Source organism: Boleophthalmus pectinirostris, unplaced genomic scaffold (assembly GCF_026225935.1).
Source record: "Boleophthalmus pectinirostris isolate CB_2022bp ecotype Guang Dong unplaced genomic scaffold, ASM2622593v1 HiC_scaffold_1, whole genome shotgun sequence".
Classification (NCBI taxonomy): Eukaryota; Metazoa; Chordata; class Actinopteri; order Gobiiformes; family Gobiidae; genus Boleophthalmus; species Boleophthalmus pectinirostris.
Window position 1 is genome coordinate 15,243,807 of NW_026570970.1, and position 25,913 is coordinate 15,269,719.

Here is a 25,913-nt window from a genome sequence, read left to right on the forward strand (position 1 = left end):
TGTGATTTTTGTGTTTTATTCTTGCAGGAGGTCACTGTATGGACTGTATCCTTACAAGTCCAGTATGATTGGCCTGGAGAACCTGGGCGATCCTTCAGGGAGCTGGGACATAGTGGAGACCATCGGCAAAGGGACCTACGGTAAAGTGTACCGCGTGACCAACAAGAAAGATGGGAGTCAGGCTGCAGTCAAAGTGCTGGACCCAATCAATGTGAGTCTGAGAGAGATGTGGAAGTCTTTGTGAAAGGTCATCTTAAATAATTTCCCTTATGGATCAATACAGTTTGTCTAAGTCTAAGTAAATATTGACCTCAAATGTAGCTCTGCCTCAGACTGTGAGCTGTAAACAACAAGCAGGAAGCATTTAGAGAACTGTCAGGAGGCTTGTTTATTGTTCTATTAATACTTTGTGTGTTCATTTGTGATAAGATTGTAATTTACTAGGGATCCACCAATCTAGCTTTTTCAATTTTGATACCAATTCTGATACTATAGCTTTAAATGCCTGCTGATATCCGATATCAGAGCAGAGATTGGAATATAAAATAAGACCAAACTGTTCTAAATTTATTATGTAGCTGTTATTTATCTCTCTTGTAACTAAGAACAACTTTGTATAAATAAAAATTCACCCATTATGAGACTTCCTGGACCAACTAAAGCCAGTAAACAGTCTTATTACATCAATTTCTATATGTCCAAAGTATATATGTCCAGTTCCTTCTCACTTTTTCATTCCTTCATAAATGTATTTCAGATAATTAGCTGTGTATTTTACAGTTAAGACCTCAGTGTTGTTTTTGTCAACCAAAAGGCAATCCACTGACATGTTTTATTGCTTATACTTGTCTCAGCACACAAGCCATACAAACAGAGTAAGTACTAGGAGCCTCCCCTCTTATATATAGTTTTTCATCCTAAACATGCTTGGTGGACCCCCACATGTGTGGCTGTGGCTGGCTGTAGTATCTAGCCTTGTAGGATAAGCTTGTTGTAGACATTGCATTGTGCGTTTAAGTCTTGTTCTGAAGTAGGACTGTGATTGTGTCAGCGCTTGGCAGGTCTATCCAACACCAGGCTCCCCTGATGGCCACAAAGATGAAGCTGCTTCTGCTCCCATCCCTCTCCCAGATTACAGCTCTGACATTATCATTCACACATACTCCAAGAGAAATTCTGCTCTTCTGACTGTGCTCCCCTCTTCCCAACACAATTCTTTTGATATAAAGCACTTCCAAAAATAGTTTAGTACCAAGGCCCATTCCTGTCTTTGTAATTTATCGCCCATTGCTAGTTGGGATAGTCAATAGAGCATAGTTATTACCCTCTCCTAGTTTGATGCTATTTTTAGAACTCAGGCAACTTATTTTTTTTTCTCTTTAAGGACGTGGATGAGGAGATTGAAGCTGAATACAACATTCTGCGGACCCTTTCCAACCATCCAAATGTGGTGAAGTTTTATGGCATGTTTTATAAGTCGGACAAGCTGTCTGGAGGACAGCTATGGCTGGTATTGGAGGTAATAATGCAATAATGGCAAACATTTATATCTTGATATTTTTTTTAGTATCCTGATAATGATATTCAGACAGTATCATGTCAGTCCAACAGAAATGTGTTTTAGAAACTTATGTATTTAAATGTTAGGTTATTTGGGGTTTATGTATCAGACAAATGCAAATCACTGTAAAATTACACACAAAAGTGCTAAAATATCACTTTAAACCCTTATTTTGAAGTTAAGTTTAGTTTGAAGTTTTTTGTAATCAGCTTTTTTGCAATATTTTTATTCTAAATTATACACTTGATATTCAAAAACATAAATCTGCAATACAACATACACACTATTATTGCTATTTTGATAATCTGCTAACCTCTTTTGCTGATTGGACTTTTTATAAAATGTTCTTAACTAACTGTTTTATTAAGGGTAGTTTATATCAGAGGTCTCCAACCTGTAGCTTGGAAGCTACCAGTAGCTCTCCTCCCCTTCCATGTAATATAAATGGATATTGGTTTATGTTTTTTAGGCATCTAACTGTTCCCCATCTAAGGCTTGTCGTGGCTTATGTATATTTATATGCTCAATTTCTTATAACCTCTAAAATTAGTTGCTCTCTGGCATTTTTGTTTTGTAAAGGTAGCTCAGCAGTTCAGAAACTGCTTTAATTTACTGTGTCATTGGTATAAAAACATGATTTCACATGCTGCTTCCACAGTGACTTTGCTGTGGCTGTGTGGGCTTGTCCTCCTCATGCATCACAATCTCCAGACTGACTGACTCTTGTTTCTCTCACAGCTGTGCAATGGCGGCTCCGTCACTGAGCTCATCAAAGGACTACTCATGCGAAGCCAACGTCTACAGGAGCCCGTAATTGCATACATCTTATACAGCGCCCTCTTGGTAAGGTCCTATACTGCAGGCCTGTCACATCAACAGATTTTGAAGAAAATATAGACAATAAATGATAATATTGAAACCATGAAGCAGAATTTTCTCCAAAAAAACTATTCTAAATGTACAGTATTGTTAAAGGTTCACTGTGTAACTTTTCTAGTGGGGGGTTCGTCACCTGCTTGTCTCCATGGAGATTTGCCTAGAATATTCCACAATATGGCCATAAACATCTTAGATTTGTGCAGAGGTGACCTCACTCACAATAAAAAATTATGTTTTTCAGGATATTTTTGAGTAATAAATAACACCAAGAGATTTTTTATCATACTGTAGTGTGGACAGTTGAAACCAAAACATTAACATCTCCATGGAGCCAAACCAGGATCCAGACCCTCTCCAAAAAGTTGCACAGTGCACCTTTAAATAATATGAATAGTAATACATAAATAACAGAATGTAGTTCATAATTCAACACTCTACTGCTCAAATGCTATTATTGTACATAAAAATAACCAAATATTGTCAACTAGTACAAAGAAAAAGTCCCTATGACAAATATTGGCCCCCAAAAAATATTGTTCCAGTTTTCATGTATTGAATGATAAGAATGATAAGTTTTGGGATCAGTATTTATTGTGTGTATATTTTCTTTGCACTACTGGGAAATTTGTGGTTGTTTTTTGGCTGTGTGATGAGATTTGAGCCACAGAAGATATGACTCATTACAGGTGCAAACTAAGTACTGCTCATGTTTTTAACAATATCGTAGAATAGTTTTGTAGTTTAAATCTGCTTTTGGGTAAATGTGTCAGTGGCATATGTTTGTTTCAGTATTATTGTCTATATATAATGTTGACAAAAAGCTGGTATCTATTATCAGCATATGCAGTTATATAGTAATGTTAATGTCTCTGTACTTTGTAGTGATCCATATAATCACAGTGACATTTCTTATTCCACAAAGGGTCTCCAACATTTGCACAACAACCGGATTATCCATCGCGACGTAAAAGGCAACAACATCCTCCTGACGACAGATGGAGGAGTCAAACTGGTTGACTTTGGTATGTGGCTTTAAAAGGGACATTTCCTTTTAATGTAAAATGTAAAATGAAAAGTCCAGCACATTTGGAGTGAAGCTAAAACAATAAAACTGAACATAATATAAAACATATCTGCACAATTTGTTTGTGAGAGAAAACTGGATGTGCCTCACACAACAAAACATCTTTTTAGTTGATGGCTGTGGCCTAACCTCAGGGCCTTTACTGCTCATTTAAATTGCATTATTTGATCTTTTGCATATTAAAAGGAGGCTGTTACGGTAAATTACTCAGTGCCGCCCACAGGCATGTTTACGTCCTCTGTGTCACTGAGATGAAGTGGACTCCTGCTGATAAAAATCTGTTCTATATAATTTGAAATGATTATGGAGCATTATTATTACAGCTTGGCAGGTTGCCACACTAAATTATGTGCTTCCGAGAATTATTGATTAGAATAAACATACTGTATATGATTTAAAAAGCACCATAAGTAATCTATGAATACAATAAACTACAGGTGTTTCTGCTCAGCTGACCAGTGCACGTCTACGAAGGAACACGTCTGTTGGGACCCCATTTTGGATGGCTCCGGAGGTCAGTTCAACCTTAGAACATATTTACTTAATATTAATGCGTGGTAGTTTTACCCTGTGTACTTCCCCACCATATTTTAGAGGGCACCTCCAGGGCAATAAGAGTAGTTCTTCAGCCCATTGTCTGATATTATTAAACAACAAATGATAAAACCCTTAAAAATAAAACCAGAGTGGATGAGTGGATAATGGATAAAGACCATTACTTGAGCCCTAAAACAGCCGTACTTCTGTCTTGTTTTGTTTACAACTGTCTTGTTCTGTTGGCAGGTGATTGCCTGTGAGCAGCAGTATGATTACTCGTACGATGCCCGCTGTGACGTGTGGTCTCTCGGCATCACCGCCATCGAGCTGGCAGATGGAGACCCGCCTCTAGCCGAGATGCACCCAGTCAAAGCTCTTTTCAAGATCCCACGGTGAGTCACCAGAGGGCGCTCCTACCACACTTTTCACTTCTATCATTCTCTCACAGATGAAAAACATACCACAAAAATCGCACTGTAACAAGCATGGATAATGTTGAGTATGTTTTAAAGGTCCTATATTAAACAAAATGGATTCTTGTGAACATTTAGCCAAGTTTGAATGTTGTTACCTCCTCAAAAACATACCCAGAGTTATGTTTTGTTTCATTCACACATTTTTGAGTAATCCTTTATTATTATTCTGTCTTCCTCTTCAAGGCTCAAAATGCAAAAGTTAACAGCTACATTTTACCTTTAGTTCAGTAGATTGGCAATTCCAGGGCTGAAATCATGTAAATAATTCTGGTGAAGCTGTATGGAGTTTAAAAACACAGTGGAGCACTAACTGTATTAAGACATGACATCACAAGGTGAAACAATGGTTCCCATTTGCGTGTTAAACATGTGCGAATGAAACAAAGCACAACTCCAGGTATGTTTGTGACAAGGAAACAACATTCTAACAAAGTAATATGAGTCCTTTAAAATATTTTCATTCAAAATTAGCATAATTGTATCATGTAGTAGTTTTATCCTAACGCTGTTTGGCGTCACATTAATGCACTGATAAATAGTGTCAAATGGGCTCCGCTGGTGGTTTTATTGTGTGTGAGCTCAGAGGCTGCACACGCTGACCTTTTGTTCATCACACAATCACAGTATTATGCCCCAGTCAGGCTGAGATGTGCCCGCTGATTGCAATTTGCATCACTGATTAGCTCCTTTCACACGGAGACCAGACTGTAGCCTCTCCTCCCTACCAGGCCACGGCATCTTATTGCATTTCATCAGTGCCGTATAGAAAATGTTTATTAATTTGAGGTTCGTCATACCAAAAATAAACATTTACTTGCAATTTAGTAATAAGGGTTGAAGAAATGTGGGAAAGTATGTCATGATAACACATTTTGTATGTATTTGTATACAATACCTTTGTATGTATTGACTTAGATTTAGACAAATTTTATTGATCCACAAGGTAAATTACTTGGACACAGTAGCTCACACATCATAATATAATATAATAATAAAGAGAAAAAATATAAATTGCAATAATGCATTCTAAATAAGTAGCCAAAAAATAAATAAATAGCAGAGTCTCATGTCAAATAAGGCATAATTATATACATGTATAGGTACAAGTACAAATAAAATAGAAAAATTAGTCATAAAAATATCTCAAGAGGTCATAAAGAAGGAAAACAGTGCAAAGATGATGTGATGATTGATAGAACATGTGGACAGGGTCAGGACAGGTTTATCTGTTACTGCTGATGAAGTAAATAAACGATAATATTGAAACTAATATATGCCACTGACACAAAAACCCAAGAGCAGATTTAAACCACAAAAACTCTTCAATCTGCAATATTGTTAAAAAATCATTAGCTGCAATAAATAAACAGCCAAATGAAACACTTTAGTCCTTAGTTTGCATCTGCAATGAGTTATAGAAGTGAATAATTCAACAATTTTATGGCTTAAATCTTGTCATATAGCCAAAAAATAACAAAAGAATTTCCACTAGAGCAAAGATATTGTGCACACGATAAATATTGTCCCCAAAAAATATTGTTCCATCTTTCATATATTGAACGATAAATTGATATAGTAATTATTGTGACAGACCTAAATACAGTCCAACCCATAAGATCATTAATCATAACATTTGCTTATCCACCATACCTACTTGTTTCTTTAATCTGTGTTTATGGTGAGTTTTAGTAATAACAATAATTAGATTACAATATTATTTAATAACACATAACCAACCATTCTCAGTGAGTCCCAAAATATTTTTGCCACACACAGAAAAGATGCACAATGTTGCTTGTTGGTGGAGGGTCCGTGACCTGCTTGTTTATGAAAATATCACTGCTTTGCCTGGAATGTTCCACAGTATGACATTAAAGAGCTCTGCCTTACATTTATTCAGGTACAGGTGGTTTTATAGCTCAAAAATACCTAGAAAAACAGGCAATCTGACTGTGAGCAGGGTCGCCTCTCCGCAGATCTGACCTGTAAAATCTTTGTATCGTCCGTTCATTCGTTTCAAAATAAAACCAAAAATAAGAAAATGAAAAAAACAACAACCATTTTCTTCATTATTTGGTTTCTTTAGTCCTGGTTCACTCCTGGTTCAGTCCGTATGTGGCGCAAAAGTCCGGCATCGCAGTTTAAGTCACAGAAACGGGAAACGGCTGTTATCTGTTTTTCCATTATTCATTTAAACACAAAATCGAAAACTGAAAAATCGTTATCCGTTTTTTCATTTTGGTTTTGGAGACTAATAATGAAGAAAATTGTTGTTTTTTGTTTTCTTATTTTGGTTTTATTTAGAAAAACGAATGAACAAATGATACACGGATTCTGTAACTTGGTCTGGTTTGATCTCCCTGAAGATTGAAAGGTTTAATGCCATACTGTGAAACATTCCAGGCAAAGCAATAACCTCTCCATGGAGAAAAGCATTGACGGACCCTTCACCAGAAAAGTTGCAATGCACCTTTAACAATTGCGTTATACTGGAGTCCTGCATTTGTGGCTTTGTATATTACACTTTTACTCTGTGAATGATCCATGATAAAAACCAAAGGGATTTATTGCTTAGGTTTTGATGGTCCCAAAATGGTCTATTTATTTCACTTTATGATATGACACTCCTTTACTAGACAGGCTTCTCTGGTGCAACTGTCCTTGAATGGGGCTCATGATTTCCATATTGGCTCTTAAATGTTCAATGCACATTTTATGTTTGTGATGTTTTACAATTGCACACGATAATAGCTTTCCAGGCCAAGGGGATCAGTGACATGTGTAAATATGATATGCACCAGTTGTTATTTAGTACAGTAAAAATCCTTACACTCTATGCTGTTTTTCTTGTTTTTGTGTATTCTCAAACTGGGATCAGAGTTTTAGTTGAATGAAAAAGTGTAGGACAGATTTTCCCGATTCCCTAATTTTGACTTAATTTGGTGGGGTAAAATATTTTGTAAGTATAAATGATAGTTTTACACCAATCAAGAAGCAATTTGAGAAAAGTTGTAAAAATATGTTGAAAATTACAGGAACTGGAGAGTACTAAAACACTGGTGTCATCACACTAGGGTAGAGGTTTTCAATATGTGAGGCCTGCTTCCCCTGGGGGGCGCCAAAGAGCCACTGGGGAGGCGCAACACACACGTGAAGAAAAAATAACGGTCTACATCTGTACACATCTGCAGTTGATATCAGTAATTGTATGTGTGTGTATTAGCTGTAAAATTATGTTGCCATTCTGACAACTTAGGGCCGTTCACACCAAAGCGTCAAAAAACGCCTTGTCGCCTCTATTTGGAGCCTTTGCATTTGAGTGACGCCCCCGACGCGCGTCTTTGACGCCGTGGACGAACGGGACAAAAATACTTGGTGCGCGTCCGTTGCCCTTGAAACAAGAGTCTTGCAATTCCTCGGATAATAATATCAGTCTCCTCTACTCGGTCTCTGTCTGTCTAGTCTCGTCCCGGTCTAGTCAGGTCCTGGTCTGAGTCCTGGTCTAGTCTGTCCTGGTCCGGTCTGACGCGAAAAGTTCAGTTTGTGGCTCATCTTTTCAACGTCGCTTCGTCTCTGATACGCTAACGCCTTGGACGCGCGTCTAAACCGCTGACGCCAAAACGCTCAAGACGCGCCGGGTCGACGCCGAAAACGCGCCGCAAAAACGCAGGACGCTCTAGTCGCGCGTCCACATAGACTTTACATTGAAACTGAACGCTTTGACGCCTTGGTGTGAACGGCCCTAGTTTGGAGCGCCACCTTTTTTTTGACTTGTATACACCGCATGGACCGCGCCACTTCCTGTACACCGCACCTCTAGACCTAAAACCAGGACTAAACCTGGACTAAAACCAGGAGTAAACGATAAGATTTAGAGGATAGAGGGTAGAATAAATAAAGTTTATGACTCATTATAACTACTTAAGTGTTGCATCCTCTTATGTATTTATTGCAGCTCATATGTTTTAACAATATTGTACATTTAAAATACTTTTGGGGGGGAAATTCTGCTTTATGGTTTGGTTTCAGTATTTTTGTTTATCATGTATATTTAGTTCATTAACATGTCACACTTCATGGACATGGTTGCATTCTGTTCTGCAAGTGATTATCTGCCACATGTACTAGTAATATTCTGGTTTTGTTTATTTACATGTACATATCTGTGGTTCACGAGTGGAGAAACGTCACGTCTTTATTTCTGTGTTCTCCTCTGATAAATGTAGCTGGATCCTTTTGTGTTTATCATGACAAAAAGCGCTGCTGTGGCTGCAGTGATGAGTGAGCCCAGATTTAAGTGGCTCATTTATTCACCCAGTCATTATTTTATACTCACCAAATTGTGTATCTTCATTTGGAGCTTGTAAGTCAAATGTGTTTAGACTGCTTAATACAAAATGACCTTATAATTTTTTGTGTAGCTTTTTGTTAATACTCAAAGACTATCTGTATCTGTTTAATGTAAAGATAACCAACTGAAGTAATCATTTTACAAGCCGTGACAAGTACATTTTAAAGGCGCACTGTGTAACTTTTCTGGTAGACGGTCCATCACTTCGACTCCATGTTATTTTTTTCCTTAAGTGGGGAACAGTATGACATTTAATTTAATGATCTCATGGATACAAGCAGCACTAATCCTAGTTACAGGTCTGATCTGTGCAGAAATGGACCAGCGTATAGTAATAATATACGTTTTTGTGGTAGTATTGAGAAATAGAAACGTCTGTAATTGAGTAAATACAAGACATGTTTGTTTAATACTTGTTTAATGTTTGTTTAATGCACAGTCAGACCCTCTACCAGAAAAGTTACACAGTTAACCTTTAAAGGTCCTGTTTTACACAAAATTTAGTGAGCTTTAAGCCATGTTATAATGTTGTTACCTCCTCAAAAACATAGCAGGAGTTGTGTTTTGTTTCATTCACACATTTTTAATAATTCTGCATTAATAGACTGTTTACATCCAAAGCTCAAAATGCTCCGTTCCACATTATAGTCAGAAGTGGTGATGGTACTTCAATTAGGACTGTGCGATATTTTTTTCTCATATTTTTTATTTAATTTTATTTAGTAATTCTTTAAATAAATAAAAATATATTCAAATTTTAGTCTTCTGATAGATAATACACACTGTAAATCATTGCCATTCAACACAAAAATAGTCCAATTTCCTATAAAGCCTCAATTCATTTATAGACATCTCAATTGAAAACACAAAGAAATGACTTTTGTTTTGTTAATGAATTTTGTTAGTTCAAAATGCAAAACTTCAATTCACTGACAGACTTTGAATGAGAGTTAAAAAAAAAAGTCCAAACGATACATGAATATTTTACCCAATCTTGTAATCCTGGCCTGATTTTTGTCATGTTGGCTTAGCAGCAGCCGTCATCAGCAGCTGACACCTTTTCTGATTTAGCCTCAATCCACTGCGCTCAGAGTTAGACATTTAAGCACTGCCTGGACTCGGATTTGAATAAGCCATTTCTTTATGCTGTGTGAACCAGCCATACAGAAAGAGCCTGAGAGCAGAGAAAGAGCAGTTGTTACAGTGTTATCCATCCACTGAAGTCTGCTTTTAACATATTTGCAATGTGGCACACCCTCAAGGCTAAAGTATGTTATATTAAAGATGCTATATTACACAAATTTGACTCTTGTGAACTGTAAGACGTGTTTTAATGCTGTTACCTCATCAAAAACATGCCTGGAGTTGTGCTTTGTTTCATCCACACATGTTTGAGTAAAGCTTTATTATTTGTCTGTGTACATCTCCAAACCTCAAAATGCTCTATAGTCCAATGAGGTTTATTTGGTCTTCTGATAATTTATGTTATTAGTTTGTTTTTTCAGACCAAGAGTTTGTTTTCATACCTGACATTTTCGACTGCTCACTAGCGGTCTTCTCAAGAGTGGTCATGTGATGTTGCTGTGATGTGTCCAGATGATTTAAACACGTTTTAGCGCTGTCTTCCTACTGGTGGAGGCAGGATGACAGTGCCATCTGCAGTCCGATTATCTCAGGACAGGATCTCAGGTGTGTGAGAGTAAAGAAGCCCCCTTGTTCCGGTTTATATTCCTGTGCCCCCATTTCCATATTTCAATTGCCTCTTTAATCCAGCAACGGTGTTTGTTTTCCTCTGTCCCAATATAAACCGGCACGAGGGGGCTTTTTTACTCTCACACACACGGGATACTGTCCTGAGGAAGTCGGACTGCAGATGGTGCTGTCATCCTGCCTCCACCGGTAGAAGGACAGCTCAGAAACCTGTTTAAATCAGATGACCGGACACGTCACAGTAACATCACATGACCACCCTGAGGAAGACCGCTAGTGAGCAGTCGAAACTGTCAAGTATTAAAACAAACTCTTGGTCTGATAAAAGAACCTAATAACATACTCAAAATGCTCTGTGCCACCTTGAGATGCCATGAAGTGGTAGTTTTTAACTTCTTTTACCTTTTGTTCAGTAAAGATTAGCAATTCCAGGGCTGAAATCCTCCTTGATCCATCATGATTATAGTGAAGGTATATGGAGTTAAAAAACATAGAGGGGCACTTCCTGTATTACCACATCACACATCACACGTTGGAACTGAGTCTTTTCCATTTGAGAGAAGAACTAAACATGCAGGATTTGTATGTTAAACATTTGCAAATGAAACAGAACACAACTCCAGGTATGTTTTAGATGGGGAAACATATAACAGAGATCAGTAAATAGCGTAATATGGACCCTTTAATGCCATATTGTCAAACATTCCATGCAGTCAAACAACATGTAGCAAATGTTCCACCAGAAAAGTTACATATTGCACCTTTAAAATGTTCGTTGTCATTCTTCACTGCTGGCCTGGCTGTCAGTAAAGATGACTGCACTCAGGGCCGTCCACTCTCACACCTGTGTCCTGTCATCTGGCTCTTTTAAACACTTATAAATGGGCCCTGTAAATGCTGCTGACAGAGGTACAAGTCGCTCCCATAAGTTTAGGCTGCAGTGGTGCCAGACAGAACAGGAGCGTTATCATTTGTCAGGGTTTGAGTGCTGGACCTGGACTCAGACCAACTGCTTTTCTGCACCGAATGTCCCTCAGAAGTCACTTTATGTCCTCTAGGTCTCATTTGTCAAATAACTCACGGAGACAAGAGTCCAACTTAGAACACACTGTCACTTAAATTCATGTAACGCCTTTGCTGATGTTTGGGATCTGTCATTGTGTTTCAGAAATCCTTCCCCTACACTACGAAATCCTGAACAGTGGTGCAGGAGTTTTTGCCACTTTATTGGACAGTAAGTTACCCTTTATTATTAATTTTCTATCTTAAAAAAAATATATGTGTGTGTGTGTGTGTGTGTGTGTGTGTGCGCGTGCGTGCGTGCGTGCGTGTGTGTGTGTGTGTGTGTATATGTTAAGGATTTTAAATGAGTAGATTAAGGAAAGAACACCTTTAAGAAGGGGAGTCCGCCACCTGCTTGTCTCCATGGACGTGTGATTCGTGATTCCTGTGCCTGGTTCACTGATATTGTATTAACTATACAAGTTGAGATGTTGGTCTTGCATTTATTCATTTGATGCGATACTGTGGCATTCAAAGCAATAATGGAATTTCCCTAGATACAAGCAGACAAACTTGCCAACAGAAAAGTTACATAAGCCTGTGCGTTTGTAATGTTAATGCAGCAATGCCTTTGCCAATGTTTAGCTAACCTGTATTGAACCCTCACACTCTTACTGTGGCCTGTGTGGGTCTGTGGAGGGAATCCATCCCCAGCGTCTGCATTAGAGCTGAGTCTGTGACAAAGTGCTCTGCTCAGACTCCAGCTCCACTGAACCACAGCAGCTACCTCTGCCTAATGTGCTGGTGCTAATGAATGCACAGAATTAACTTCGAGCCAAACAAACTGAGACACACAAATACAGCGTCATTGATCAGGGTTAGACATTAGACTGGTGTTTTCTGTCTGCTGCTGTCAACTGTGCAGCCTCAGAGCATTTAGCTCCAGATTTAAGGGATGGGTTTCAACATGATCTTAGTAAAATGAAACAGCTGGACTTTAGGTGTCTCACTGACAGTACTTATGACTGGACCATCACAGCCTCACAGTAATGACATAACTGTAATCTACTGTCTTGGTCAGGTGTTTGATAAAAGATTTTGAAGCACGGCCCTCGGTGACCCACCTTCTGGAGCACCCCTTTATCAAACAGGCTCATGGCAAAGAAGCGTTGCTACGACAGCAGCTGGCAACTCTCATCCAGGAACAGCTGGAGCTGGGATGCAAAACCAGAACTAAGTAAGTTTTTATGTTATTCACTTTGAAAAGATCTTTGTATCATTGTACTTACAGGGTCTGGTATAAATATAAAACATTTGTGAGATGTATGCTTTTCTCCAGCAGGGGGCAGAGTCTCATCTTTTATCTCCACATTCACCCATGTGAAAATCTTTCTAATACAAAAAACAAAATGAAATCATTCATAATTCTAAAAAAAAAAAAAGTCACAATATTGAATATTAAAATATTTTAATTGTGGTTGATTTGATTTGATAGTAACAACATTTGAGCTGCAATCTAATGTTTTATGAAAATTTATAAACTTATGATACAATCAAATAAAAAAAGAACAAAACACTTCCATATTTTCCCAAAATGCTTTACCTTGAGACATATAATTTGCAGACAGACACACATATTAAATGATGAACAAATAAGAGAAATATTAATTACTAAACAGCATCATGACTGTCTGACCCTGCTCAGAGGGGAATAGAAGCCCACTGTTCTTCAGCAGAGAAAGTCTGACTTTGGCGTGGCTTAATCTTCACCATAAAAGCGTGAGCTGAACCTGCCCTTGACGCAGCCTCTTGATGTGGTGCCAGCTCTGTTTACTCCTCAGAGAGCAATGGTGCTGAGTCTGAGCCTGGTGAAGGTCCTCTCCACGCTCAAAGTGGATAATGGGATTAGGAGCTTGTAGGGCGAGAACCGTGCGTGCCTGCTTTACTCTCCTATGCCACAGATCAGTACACAATAACTCCAGATAAGAATAAAGACATAGCACGCTTAAAAGTGCCTGCCGTAGGTGCAATAGTGCAGTTTACTTCAAACTAACGCAGTGGTAGAGGTAAGAAATGAAGTCTCAACTCTTCTCAAAAAGCACACAGGTATGAGTATTACCTTGGGATATTCTGTATGTAAATCATGTTATCAAAAAACTCCTATCTTCACTTTATTTTTCACAAAATAGCCCAAAAATAATAGCATGAAATGATTGCTAACCTAAAGTTTCATGTTTTTAAATCTTGTAGTTGTAGTTCAGTGTAGAAGGATCAAACGAATTACTAATATATAAAACTGAGGTGATTAGATTTTGAGAGCTTATTGTTTTTTCTTGTCTCTTATTTAATTGTTCAAAAGAAAAATCTATATGTAAATTGTTGATAGTTCTTTAATAAATATTTGACATTTCTGCCTAAGGGTTTTTATTGAATGTAGGTTGTTTTTTGTACAATTTTATTTACTGTCAACAAATCGATACACCCCAAAGTCCAAACTGGGTTACTTTTTCAGCAGCTTACACATTGACTGTGCTTTTGCATATTTCAAGTTGCCATGCTTGTCCAGATTTCTACAAATTCAAATGTAAATAATTATGTATATATGTAAATATGTAACTTTATCTAGAGGATTAACACTAAGAAAATTAACATAGTATTTACATACTAAATGTGAAACATGCCAAAAACATACTGCATAAAATGCTATATTTTCTTTGTCAAATTAGAGCATGCTTGATGGTAAATTATATAAATATATAGAAAATCCCAAGATGTAATTAGAATAACTTTTAATGTTTTTAACTTTTAACTTTTGACTGATGATTCAGTGTTTTTATCTTTACTGTATTATTTGTCTGTTGTTCTTTTGACTATTTTAATAATCGTTTTATAAAGCGTCTAAGTAACATTTTTATTTTATTATTATTATATATTTTCCCCCTAGTATTTTAAGTCATGACTTTCAAATTTAGATTTGTTTTATATTAAATTTAATACTAATTGTAATATTATTATCGAACGTTATATTATTCCAGACAGAATGGTGTATTATCTGATAGAAAACACTACAGTCATGTAATAGCATCAGAAACAGGCCTGCTCGCACTCAGAGCTCCTTTGATTCCTCTCACTGCTCTGTCCCTGGAGCTTTCCTCACAGCCTGGAGCTGTGTGAGAGCTGACCTCTGCCCACTGGGGCTCATTGGAGAGTGATAGGTCAAAACACAGATCAAGAGTGATCACAGCCTCTAATACCAGCTGATGTGTCCCCAGAGTGTTTCTTAAAAGGCCACATAAACTGTTAAAGGGTCCATATTATTGCTCTTTTCTGATCTTTCTGTTCTTATTATGTTGTTACCTTGTCAAAAACATACCTGGAGTTGTGGTTTGTTAAAACAAACCCTGCATATTCAGATGCCTGATGTACGTAGCATGTGTCAGTTTATAAATTTGTGGAGTAGGGCTGCGAGATCAATCACAATCAAACCAAAACTCCAATTTAAAATGATGCAGTTTTGGAAGTATCATAATTTCTGCTAATTTGCTGCTTGGAGTAACCAAAAAATTTTATTTTAAATTGAATCATACTTTGCCTTCCAAATACAACAAGCAGGGCTGAACAGTTTGAGAAAATATCAAAGCGATTTTTCTGAGAATCATTGCGGCTGGGATAAAATTTTAATAATAGGATTCTATTCAAAGTTTGCAAATGACAACAGACTCAAATGCTACCTGACAATGTAATACAAGAATCACATGTATTTGTACAGCTCTATAGTTTTGTGCAGGTTTTCGTTTTTTAATGCAGAATAAGACAAGAGTTGTTTTGCTACAAAACGACTGACTGACATGTTACCCGGTGTTTTTATTATTAGATTTCTTTGTGCATGTAAAAACACAGAAGAAATCTGATCTTGAAATCTGATTTTGACTGACCATGTAAATGTACCCACTTGTGTTTGGCTTTATTCAGGCATGAAAGAATCAGCACTCGGAAAACTATTGTGATCGAGAGTTGTCCGGATGACGATCTTGTAAACCTGGAGTTCCTTGATGAGGTAACTTTACTGTACTTTACTTTAAGTTTTTTTACATTGAATATTTCTTCACAATATATACTTTTTATCTGCAGGAAACCATAATAAAACATCTGCGTAAGAGGTATGAGGAGCTCCAAGTTTACACATATGTGGGGGACATCCTGATCGCTCTCAACCCTTTCCAAGGCCTTAGTATCTACTCTCCACAGGTTGGTAATTATTTCCAGTAAAAAATAAAAAATGTATGACCTGTTATAACAAATGATTTGGTGGAAGATGAAGTACTCAGTTTTTGTTACTTAAAGGTGCACTGAGGGTCTATTGCTTTGTCTGGAATGTTTCACAGTACGGCATTAAACCTTTCTATCTTCATGGACACCAAAACAGACCAAGTTACAGGTCAGATCTGTGAAGAGGCAACCCCGTTCACGACCAGAATGCCTGTTTGTTTTGGTACTTTTGCGCTACAAAACCACCTGTAATTGAATAGATGTAAGTTAGATCAGTTTAATGTCGTACTATGGAACATTCTAAGCAGAGCAGTGACTTATCCATAGAAACAAGCAGGTGACGGACCCCCTTCTGAAAAGTTACACAGTGCACCTTTAAGTAAAAGTACACATACAGGGGCAACATACTATTCAAGTACAAGTATTGAACAAAAAAAAATCTACTTAAGTAAAACTATTATAGTACCTGTTAAAAAATCAATTTTAAGAGTAAAAAGTAAAAGTATTTTGCAGAGATTTTTGGAACAATTAAAGCATTAAATGTAATGATTTTGACAAAGAATTGAGCTGCTTTTAAGGGATTCAGTTAATTTCAAAATTTTGCTAGTTTTAGGTTAAGTTCTAGTTTTTCTTTTAGTGTTTTTGTGTATGTGGTTTGGTAAAGTTGGGGCATTAACTCAAATGAAATGTGCTAAAAATAAATCATTTCAGCAGGTCTCAAACATAAAGAAAAGTACTTTTTATGTTTCAGTCCAGATCTAAAATGTACTGGAGAAGAAAGTACAGATATCTGCTATCAAATGTAGTGAAGTAAAAGTACTGAAAATGTACTTAAAATTACAAATAATACAGATACCTAAACATTGTACTTAAGTATTTTACTTTTGTACTTTGTTACCACTGAAATGATTTCATATGCCTTTGCAGTTCTCTAAACTATACCATGGAGTAAAACGCGCAGACAACCCCCCTCATATCTTTGCCACTGCTGATGCTGCGTACCAGGGCATGGTGTCATTCTGCAAAGATCAGGTAGAGTCAGAAATACTGTTTTTTTCAATCGCTTTGACACTAAAATCTAAATAAGTACTTAATTCCTCTGGGCACAAATGTATATTTTCAAGTGTTAAATATTATGGAAAACTTACTCTTGTGAGCTTTAAATTATGCTATAATGTTGTTACCTCATTAAAAACATATTTGGAGTTGTGTCTTGTTTCATTCACATGTTTGATTAATCCTTTATTATTTGTCTGTCTACATCTCCAAACTTCAAAATGCTCTGTTCCACCTTGTATGTCATATTTTCATGCTAACAGCTACTTTTTACCTTGACTTCAGTAGAGATTGGCAATTCCTGTGCTCAAATTATCCAAATGATTTGAGTGGAGGTGTATGGAGTTTAAAAACACAGCGGAGCACTTCCTGTATTACCACATGGCTTCAGAAGTTGTACTCTGTTTGAGAGAAGAACTAAATATGCATGTTAAACATATGTGAATGAAACAAAATAGAGTAATATGGGCCCTTTCACTCTCACATCAAAACTCCGAAACATTTTTTGCAGAACCTAAAACACAACGATTAACTATTTAAAGTTTAATCACAGACTGCTCTTGTAACACTCTCTGCATGAGCTATAATCTGTGTACATAAATACTGCACAGTCTTACCAAAGTCCACAGACCAACAACACAAAGCGCAAAATTGAACACACAGGAATCATAATAAGCGATTTCATAGACAAATACAGAAGCAACAGAAACACAACGTAAGACTTCTGTAGTGAAAAACCTGTGTGAACCAGATTTTCATTCAGAGACTTTGAGGTCCAAGTCTGACACAGTCCAGATGCCAACTCAGCAAACAGAGATTTAAAAATTGTGTGGGTTTTTTTTTTGTTCCCTAAATGATTGTGTGATATTTGACACATATTTAGGGCGTGTGTCTCACTCAGACCATCAGCAACAATGTGGTACTGGTCTTATAAGTCTCTACATGTCTAAAAGTGTGGGAGTATTCTCTGGCCTGTTTCTGGATGATGCTTAGATAAGTTTATAAAGCTGATAACTGTGTTTGTATTTGAACCTCAAAGTGTCCTTTTTACAAGAGTGTGTTTTACGATTTGTTCTCAAAGTTTTTTTTCAAACATTCTGAATTGTTTTGCATGAATAGTTTTACAAAGTGCGTAAAAGATTTGCCAGATTTACGAAATGTTTCAGAAAATCTGCCAAAGCGATTGAAAAAACTGCAAATAGAAACCTGTATTTTACAATTACAGATACATGTGGTCCGTAATTTTCTTCTTTTCAGTGTATAATTATCAGCGGAGAGAGTGGAGCAGGGAAAACGGAGAGCGCTCATTTAATTGTTCAACATCTAACATTTTTAGGAAAGGTATCACTTCAAAATGCCTCAACATGTTTCAACCTCACTTAGCTTGATTGCTTAATTAGCTCGTACTATTCCCAGGCAAACAACCGGTCTCTTCGTGAGAAAATCCTGCAGGTAAATCCACTTGTCGAGGCCTTCGGAAACGCCTGCACCGCCATCAACGACAACTCCAGCCGCTTCGGAAAATACCTGGAGATGAAGTTCACTCACACTGGCGCGGTGATTGGTGCCAAGATTTCAGAATACCTGCTGGAGAAATCTCGTGTCATCAAGCAGGCTTTGTATGTGGTCCTTTGAGTCTGGTTTATATAGATCAGGGGTCATCAAACCAAGGCCCGAGGGCCAAGTCTGGCCTTCCACATCCCTTTGACTGGTCCCCCACCACTTGAACTGGCCCTATGAGGCAATTATCAAAAGTTGTCATAGCCTATTTTTTTAAATTACTTGTTGGCAATTAATAAGACGGCTGCATGTTCTATTTTGTTGATTTTTTCAATTAAAATAATTTTATATGAAGTATTTATATTTAAATAATTATGTGACATATTTACATTTGCCACCAAATTTTCGTCACCTGACAAACCCGAGCTCAAACAGTGACAGTCAACGCATGCACAGTTCTGTAGTGCAGGACAGGAAAATGGCGAGTGTTAAAGTATGAAAACTTGACAGAGAGTGTCAAGTTTTTAAAGAACAGTGGATGACCAATTTTTTTTGTTCTGATATGAAAAAAAAAAAGTGTGGCGGTTTTCAAAGAATATAATCTGCGTTGTCAAGGTTATACAATTCTGTTACACAGCCATCACAGTCAGGAGCAATAATGTGGCCCCCAGAGAAAAACATTTGGTGACCCCTGATGTAGATACTTTGCAGTATAATCACGCTGGGGGTGTTTTACCTCTATGTGTATGGTAGAATGTTTAGAAGTTACCATGGTGGCACAAAGCACACATTAGTAAACTTTTTAAGATGGTCTCAACAACAAATATATATTCTCTGACAGGGGAGAGAAGAACTTTCACATATTTTATTACATTTACGCCGGGCTTTACCATCAAGACAAACTCAAGACCTACAGGCTCCCAGATAAGACTCCTCCAAGGTCAGCTTCTTTTGTACCATCTATGTTTACAGTACACTTTTGGCATTCTGTTTTTTTGTTTTTTTTATTGCATTTTTTCTGTAGGTACATTGACTGTCAGCAGTGCAAATTAATCCAAGACATTGTGACGTGTAAAATGTACACTGAACAGTTTGACGCGATTCAAGAGTGTTTCCGAAACATTGGCTTCACAGAAGAGGTAACGAATGACATTTTATTTTGCTGCTGGAGTATATGTATTATATTTCTTTATTAATTTTGTAATGTAATTGATGCCATTTGTGGACCTTAACAATTAAAGGTGCAGTCTATAACTTTTCTGGTGGAGGAACCGCCACTTGTTTTATACAGTCTAGTGTAGTGTTTCCCAAACTTTTTTTTCTGGGTACCCATATTTTTAAAGTCACAAACCTTCGCAACCCAAGTCAATAGACATTCGTAAATCACAAAATAAAGGTGGATTTGACCATTACTGAACATTAATGAGGATATTTTATTGTTGACTGAGTGATCTTGTCTCTGAACAATTAATATTACTCAAGTTTTAAACAATGAAAAACAGTAATTGAACCAGCAATAAAAGGTTCCATAAGTGGTTTATTTGAACATTAAATGTAGCCCATTTCTTTTTCTTTTCAACATTCAACTGAACCAGCAATATTGGAACAAAATAGTCATAAAATAATTACAAAAAGATTAGACATTATACAAAACATGTCTTAACATTTCAACCTACATGCAGATTTCTGACAAGGTGACCCAAAAATATCTCTTGCGACAGAGTCTTTGGGAAACAATGGTCTAGTCTGTGGTGAAGATCTTATTGCTTTGACTGAAATTATCCACAGTTTGGCACTAAACTTTAGTATTTCCATGGAAATACTGTAAACGGGTGATACCATCAGGCCAAGTTACATGTCAGGTGTAAATGAATACATGCAAAACAGACAAGTTTAGTGCCATACTAAGGAACATTCCAGGCAAAGTAATAACATCACCATGGAGGCGATCATCACTTAGCCTTACTGTATTAAGGTTCTGTGTTTGACTCCAGGGCAGCGTGGGGCCTTTCTGTGTGGAGTTTGCATGCTCTCCCTGTGTGATAAATAAAACTCAATACGTAAAATAGAATAATGCCCCTTTAATTGAGTAAATTTCTTTTTCTTGCAGGAAGTCAACTCTGTTTACAAAATTCTTTCTGCTATTTTGAACACGGGCAACATTGAGTTTGCCTCCATCACATCACAGCACCAGACGGATAAGAGTGAAGTGCCTAACTCTGAAGCCTTAGAAAACGGTCAGTGTTATTTCCTATTTGAATTAACTTGTGTTTAGTCCTTTCATGATAATTATTTCATTGACGTATATAGTTAAATGAATGCTGTGTGATGTGAGGTAAATTTTAGTGTACTTCTTCTTTGTACTAGTGGGAAATTTGAGCTGTAGAAGCCTGAATAAATAACTTCTGTCACTCATTATAGATACAAAATACTAAAATGTTGTTTTTTTTTTAACTGTACCTCATGTTTTTTAATTGCTATAGTACATTTAGGATAATTTTGGAGGGATAATACACTTGAAAATGTATTACAGTGACAGACCTAGCCTATTTGTAACACTGCTTGCTCTTCCAGCCGCCTCCCTCCTCAGCATTGGGCCAGAGGAGCTGCAGGAGGCCCTCACGTCTCAGTGCGTGGTGACCAGGGGCGAGACCATCATCCGCACCAACACTGTGGACAAAGCTGCAGATGTGAGAGATGCCATGTCCAAGGCCCTGTACGGACGCCTCTTCAGCTGGATCGTCAACCGCATCAACACCCTGCTGCAGCCTGACGCCAATATCTGGTGAGGGGCCATATGTGCGCAGACACCCTCCAGTACTTTTACTTTGTCCCGGGCAGTTGTCCAGTTGCTTTGATGACCTTAAGCAAAGTCAGGAAAGGTAGATGAGAAAAGGAGAATTTCAATGTATCTTTGAGTTAAAGGTCCTAGATTACACAAAATGGATTCCTGTGAGCTTTAAGACATGTTAGAATGATGTTACCTTAACAAAAACATAGCTGGAGTTGTGTTCTGTTTCATTCACACATGTTTGAGTAACACTTTATTATTAGTCTGTCTACATCTTGAGGTGGATTTCAGAATCGTGTATCATTCGTTCATTCGTTTTCAAAATAAAACCAAAAATAAGAAAACGAAAAAAAATATTTTCTTCATTATTTCTTTCAAAAAACTAAAAATGAAAAAACAGATACCAATTCATTTTTTCAGTTTTCGATTTTGTGTTTAAATGAATAATGGAAAAAACGAATAACTGCCATTTCCGTGACTTAAACTGCGATGCCGGACTTTTGCACCGCCTTCCAGGACTGAACCAGGACTAAAACAGAACTAAATCAGGTCTAAACCAGGACTAAACTAGTACAGGACCAAGATTGAACCAGGAGGGTGTGTCTTTTCGAGGGTGCGTCTGCGCCCCAATGGTTGTTTTGCGTGCAGATCACAGATTTATCCTTGTGTGCAGAGATAATTTGCTCGCTCACAGTTAATATCTACGTGTGTGAAATAATACAATATGCCCGGATGCATGTTTTATCGTGCATGTGTATTATGGGACTATTTTGATAGAAATCATTCAAATGATTCTAGTGAAGGAGTGTTTTCCGCTAGAGAAAAGAACTCAGTCTAAATATACAGGGTTTGTGTGTTAAACATGTGTGAATGAAACAAAACACAACTCCAGGTGTGTTTGTGATGAGGAAACAACAATATGACGATACACATGATAAATAATTTATCCCACATGATACTCTGTGATTTTTTTTAAAGAATTAAATACATTTTACCAACAATATTTCTTTGTTAAACCATTACCTATGCAAAGTTAATATGAAATGCATCTATTTTAATTATCAACACAGTGAATATGTCAAGTGTATCACATAAACAAGTTTCCTTCCACTAAATAAGCAACAAAACTGTAGTGCTGTTACAAAAAATTGTTAAAAGATACCAAAAAAAATACTGTTATCTATACTGTATCACCAAATTTAGTATAAAGATATATATTGATATTTCTATATTTTTGCACACCCCTAAATTAGATGCAAACAGCACACAGCGGACTCATTAAAACCTCAAGAGCTGCTTTATCTGTACTGGGATAAGACATCTTTTGCTCAAATACATGGGAAAAAATGGATGCAGGGCCTTTAAGCATGATCCTGGTTTGGATCCACTGGTTCTGCTTTATTTGTGTAGGCACCCTCCAGCACATTTACTTTGTCCTGGGCATTTGTCCGGTTACTTTCACGACCTTAACCAAAGTCAGGAAAGGTAGATGCAAACACATAGAGGAGAATTTCAATGGCGGGGAAAGAGAGAGCGAAAAAGTTTTAATAAATTTTTGATACAGAGTTGCGTGCTGAGAAAATAATGTTGAGATGATTAAAAGACTTCAGAGAGACTGCAAAGAGGCTGTTCATTGATCCAAAAGAATTCCTTCATAAATATTAGCATCGACTGTCAAGGAGTAACGCTCAGAGATGTACAAAAGCCAGTGCTCCTGTCGGCTCCCCTGTCATCTCCCCTGTCATCTCTGCGTTCTCCTTATTGCCATTAACAACGTGGTAGCTACGACTAAGGTGACCTCTGCACGGAGTGGTGATTGACCATGAAATACTACTGAATATAAATTGCAGAAACCCACTGCTTTTACCAAATCCTCGTCTTTGTACTTTATTGAAAATGACTTGAGGTTAAATCAATGGACGCCAGAATTAAATCCATTTGAACGTTTTTTGACGATCTAAAAATCTGATGTTTATTATTTTTTATGAACAAAGCTGTCCAGATCAGTCTCTGTATCTGGGTTGAATTCCAATTATCATTAATATTTTATCCATTAATATGACTGCTGGGGATTTGAATATAAGAATAAGTTTGTTTGTCCCCCTTTTCTCCTTTGAAGTGCGGCTGAGAGTGGCATGAATGTGGGAATCCTGGACATCTTTGGATTTGAAAACTTCAAGAAAAACTCATTTGAACAATTATGCATTAATATTGCAAATGAGCAAATCCAGTTCTACTTCAACCAGCATATATTTGCCCTGGAACAGGTGAGATGTGCTAAATAAAATATATATATTACTCAAATATTGTTTATTGTTTTTGATGATTCAAGATTTGACCTGAACACGTTTAACATATTTTACAAAACTAGTGGAAATGTTTTCAAGCTGAATTCTTTTAACACTGTTTCTGCTTTAGTTTACAACATGACTTAAATGAAGGTGCACTATATGAGGTGCACTTTTCTGGTGATATTAAATACATAGCATGATTCACATACTGTTTTCATAGAGACTACTATTCTGTTTCATATTTTATTTTTTATAAATTATATTAGTATAATTTCATCCCTTTTCTGATTATTCACAGTTATGACTTAAACATGAGCAGGGTTTAGATCCACTGGTTCTGCTTTATTTGTAAAACTGTATTTAATTATATAAAAAAGCCTTTCTGATCTGAAATTAAGTAGATGCAATATGATGATTTGACTCTGGGTTATTCACTAATTGAAATTATGAATATGAACATGCATCTATTTGTTTGTTGTTTCTTACATTCAGTAAAAGAATCCATTATGCCATAAACAACTTGAGCTGCACACACTCAGCTCAAACTCTCCACACAGACTCATCCCAGTTTGTTTAATGGGGTCATTTAGAGAAATCATTAATGGGATTGTTCTACATTCACTTGCTGTAATTAGATGGAGTACCAGAGTGAGGGGGTGGATGCTAGTCTGGTGGAGTATGAGGACAATCGGCCCATCCTGGACATGTTCCTACAGAAGCCCATGGGCCTGCTGTCTCTGCTGGACGAAGAGAGTCGCTTCCCCCAGGCTACTGACCACACCCTAGTGGGTAAGTGCAGTCCACTGACCACACCCTAGTGGGTAAGTGCAGTCCACTGACCACACCCTAGTGGGTAAGTGCAGTCCACTGACCACACCCTAGTGGGTAAGTGCAGTCCACTGTTCACACTCTAGTGGGTAAGTCCAGTCCACTGTTCACACTCTAGTGTGTAAGTCCAGTCCACTCTTCACGCCCTAGTGGGTAAGTCCAGGTCACAGTTCATTTAGTTTGTAGTTTGTAGTTTTCATCAGTCTCATATTTTTGCTGATTAAACCTAAATTCAAAAGACTAAAAATTCCACACATTTTGTTGACTAAAAGTAGCTATTTTTGTCAACTAAATTTTGAATATATTTGAATACCATATAACAAGCTTTGTAAAAATTATAGAAAAGCATTGGGCTTGGTACAGGTCTTAACTTGCCAATACATTTTTATTTTTCTTTAGATAAATTTGAAGACAATCTGCGGTGCAAATACTTCTGGATACCGAAGCGGATGGAGCTCTGCTTTGGGATCCAGCATTATGCAGGAAAGGTAAAGCAAAGTTAAGGTGTGAGTTTATTTGTATGTGTCTGCTTATTGGGCCTAGAGAATATCACATTCAGTAAAGTGAAGAAAAATTACCAAATTACATCTGAATGAAACATTACTATGTTTCAGCCAGATGTATTCTATACCCCAAATGTACAATATTGTGAGACCACTGTATCACAATGTATTGAATAAAAGATTTGAGAGGAAATCCCTTTTAATAGAGGAATGGTTTGTAATTTATTCAGAACGGTCTGGAATGGGAGCCCTGGAGAGCGGATGCCAGGCTGTTGTCGAACCTGCCACTTGTAAACTCACTCACAGACTGTATTGTTGTGTGACTCTTCCTGAACAGGTGATGTACAATGTGAAAGGATTTTTGGAAAAGAACAGAGACACACTTCCTGCAGACATTGTTGTGGTCTTGAGGACTTCAGAGAACAAACTTCTGCAGCAGCTGTTTTCCAGCCCCTTAACCAAAACAGGTACAGTGCCCTTTCAGCTGAAACAGTCATTGAACGGACTGAGGCCATATCACTGTACGAGTGCTTATTGTGCTCCTGATCAGCACAATGGGAATGGAAATGGGAACTTTTCTCAGAGACAAACTATTGTTAAGCATGTGGGCTTGTGCATGTATTACTCAGTGAATAATGTCTCAGGTAAGTGGGTTCCTCAAAGCACTGTGCCCCCCTCATGTGAAGCCTCAGCAGCACGAGGATAAGTCTGCAGTCTCCATTATCTCCTGAGAGGCTCAGCTCTCTGCACGACGCTCTGTTTTTATTTTCACTAAGCTGTCCCTCTTGGTTTCCCACCGCTGAATGCTATCTCCAGATTGTGGGTGCACTAGGATATTTTTATGATAAGGTTTTTAAATACCCCGAGGATGAAGAAACTGTATTTAGAGAACACAAAAGCAACCTCCTTTCTGTTGGTTCATTGAATGTAGGAATGTGTTCACCATTAACTGTGGCACAGGCCTCCTGGTCACTCGACTTAGCATAAATGTTAATAGAGGTGGAAATTATCAGATTCTTCTTTCTACTTCATTTGAGCTAAGCCACACTGAGTCTTTCCTATTTGGAGACGTGGA

The 25,913-nt window shown here is 37.4% G+C and overlaps 1 protein-coding gene across 1 annotated transcript in view; it reads left to right on the forward strand.

Moving 5' to 3' along the window:
* The window catches only part of myo3b (myosin IIIB), a 62,770-nt gene that overhangs the window by 2,498 nt on the left and 34,359 nt on the right, over positions 1-25,913 (forward strand). The window contains exons 2-23 of the mRNA XM_055150753.1: positions 28-211; positions 855-875; positions 1,385-1,519; positions 2,300-2,404; positions 3,363-3,462; positions 3,962-4,038; positions 4,308-4,453; positions 11,767-11,832; positions 12,682-12,837; positions 15,573-15,657; positions 15,732-15,848; positions 16,797-16,901; positions 18,183-18,266; positions 18,342-18,544; positions 19,267-19,365; positions 19,450-19,564; positions 20,536-20,662; positions 21,000-21,210; positions 23,336-23,483; positions 24,143-24,296; positions 24,735-24,823; positions 25,176-25,305. Coding sequence (XP_055006728.1) covers positions 28-211; positions 855-875; positions 1,385-1,519; positions 2,300-2,404; positions 3,363-3,462; positions 3,962-4,038; positions 4,308-4,453; positions 11,767-11,832; positions 12,682-12,837; positions 15,573-15,657; positions 15,732-15,848; positions 16,797-16,901; positions 18,183-18,266; positions 18,342-18,544; positions 19,267-19,365; positions 19,450-19,564; positions 20,536-20,662; positions 21,000-21,210; positions 23,336-23,483; positions 24,143-24,296; positions 24,735-24,823; positions 25,176-25,305 — 2,657 coding nt within the window. The remainder of the gene's footprint in view (positions 1-27; positions 212-854; positions 876-1,384; positions 1,520-2,299; positions 2,405-3,362; positions 3,463-3,961; positions 4,039-4,307; positions 4,454-11,766; positions 11,833-12,681; positions 12,838-15,572; positions 15,658-15,731; positions 15,849-16,796; positions 16,902-18,182; positions 18,267-18,341; positions 18,545-19,266; positions 19,366-19,449; positions 19,565-20,535; positions 20,663-20,999; positions 21,211-23,335; positions 23,484-24,142; positions 24,297-24,734; positions 24,824-25,175; positions 25,306-25,913) is intronic.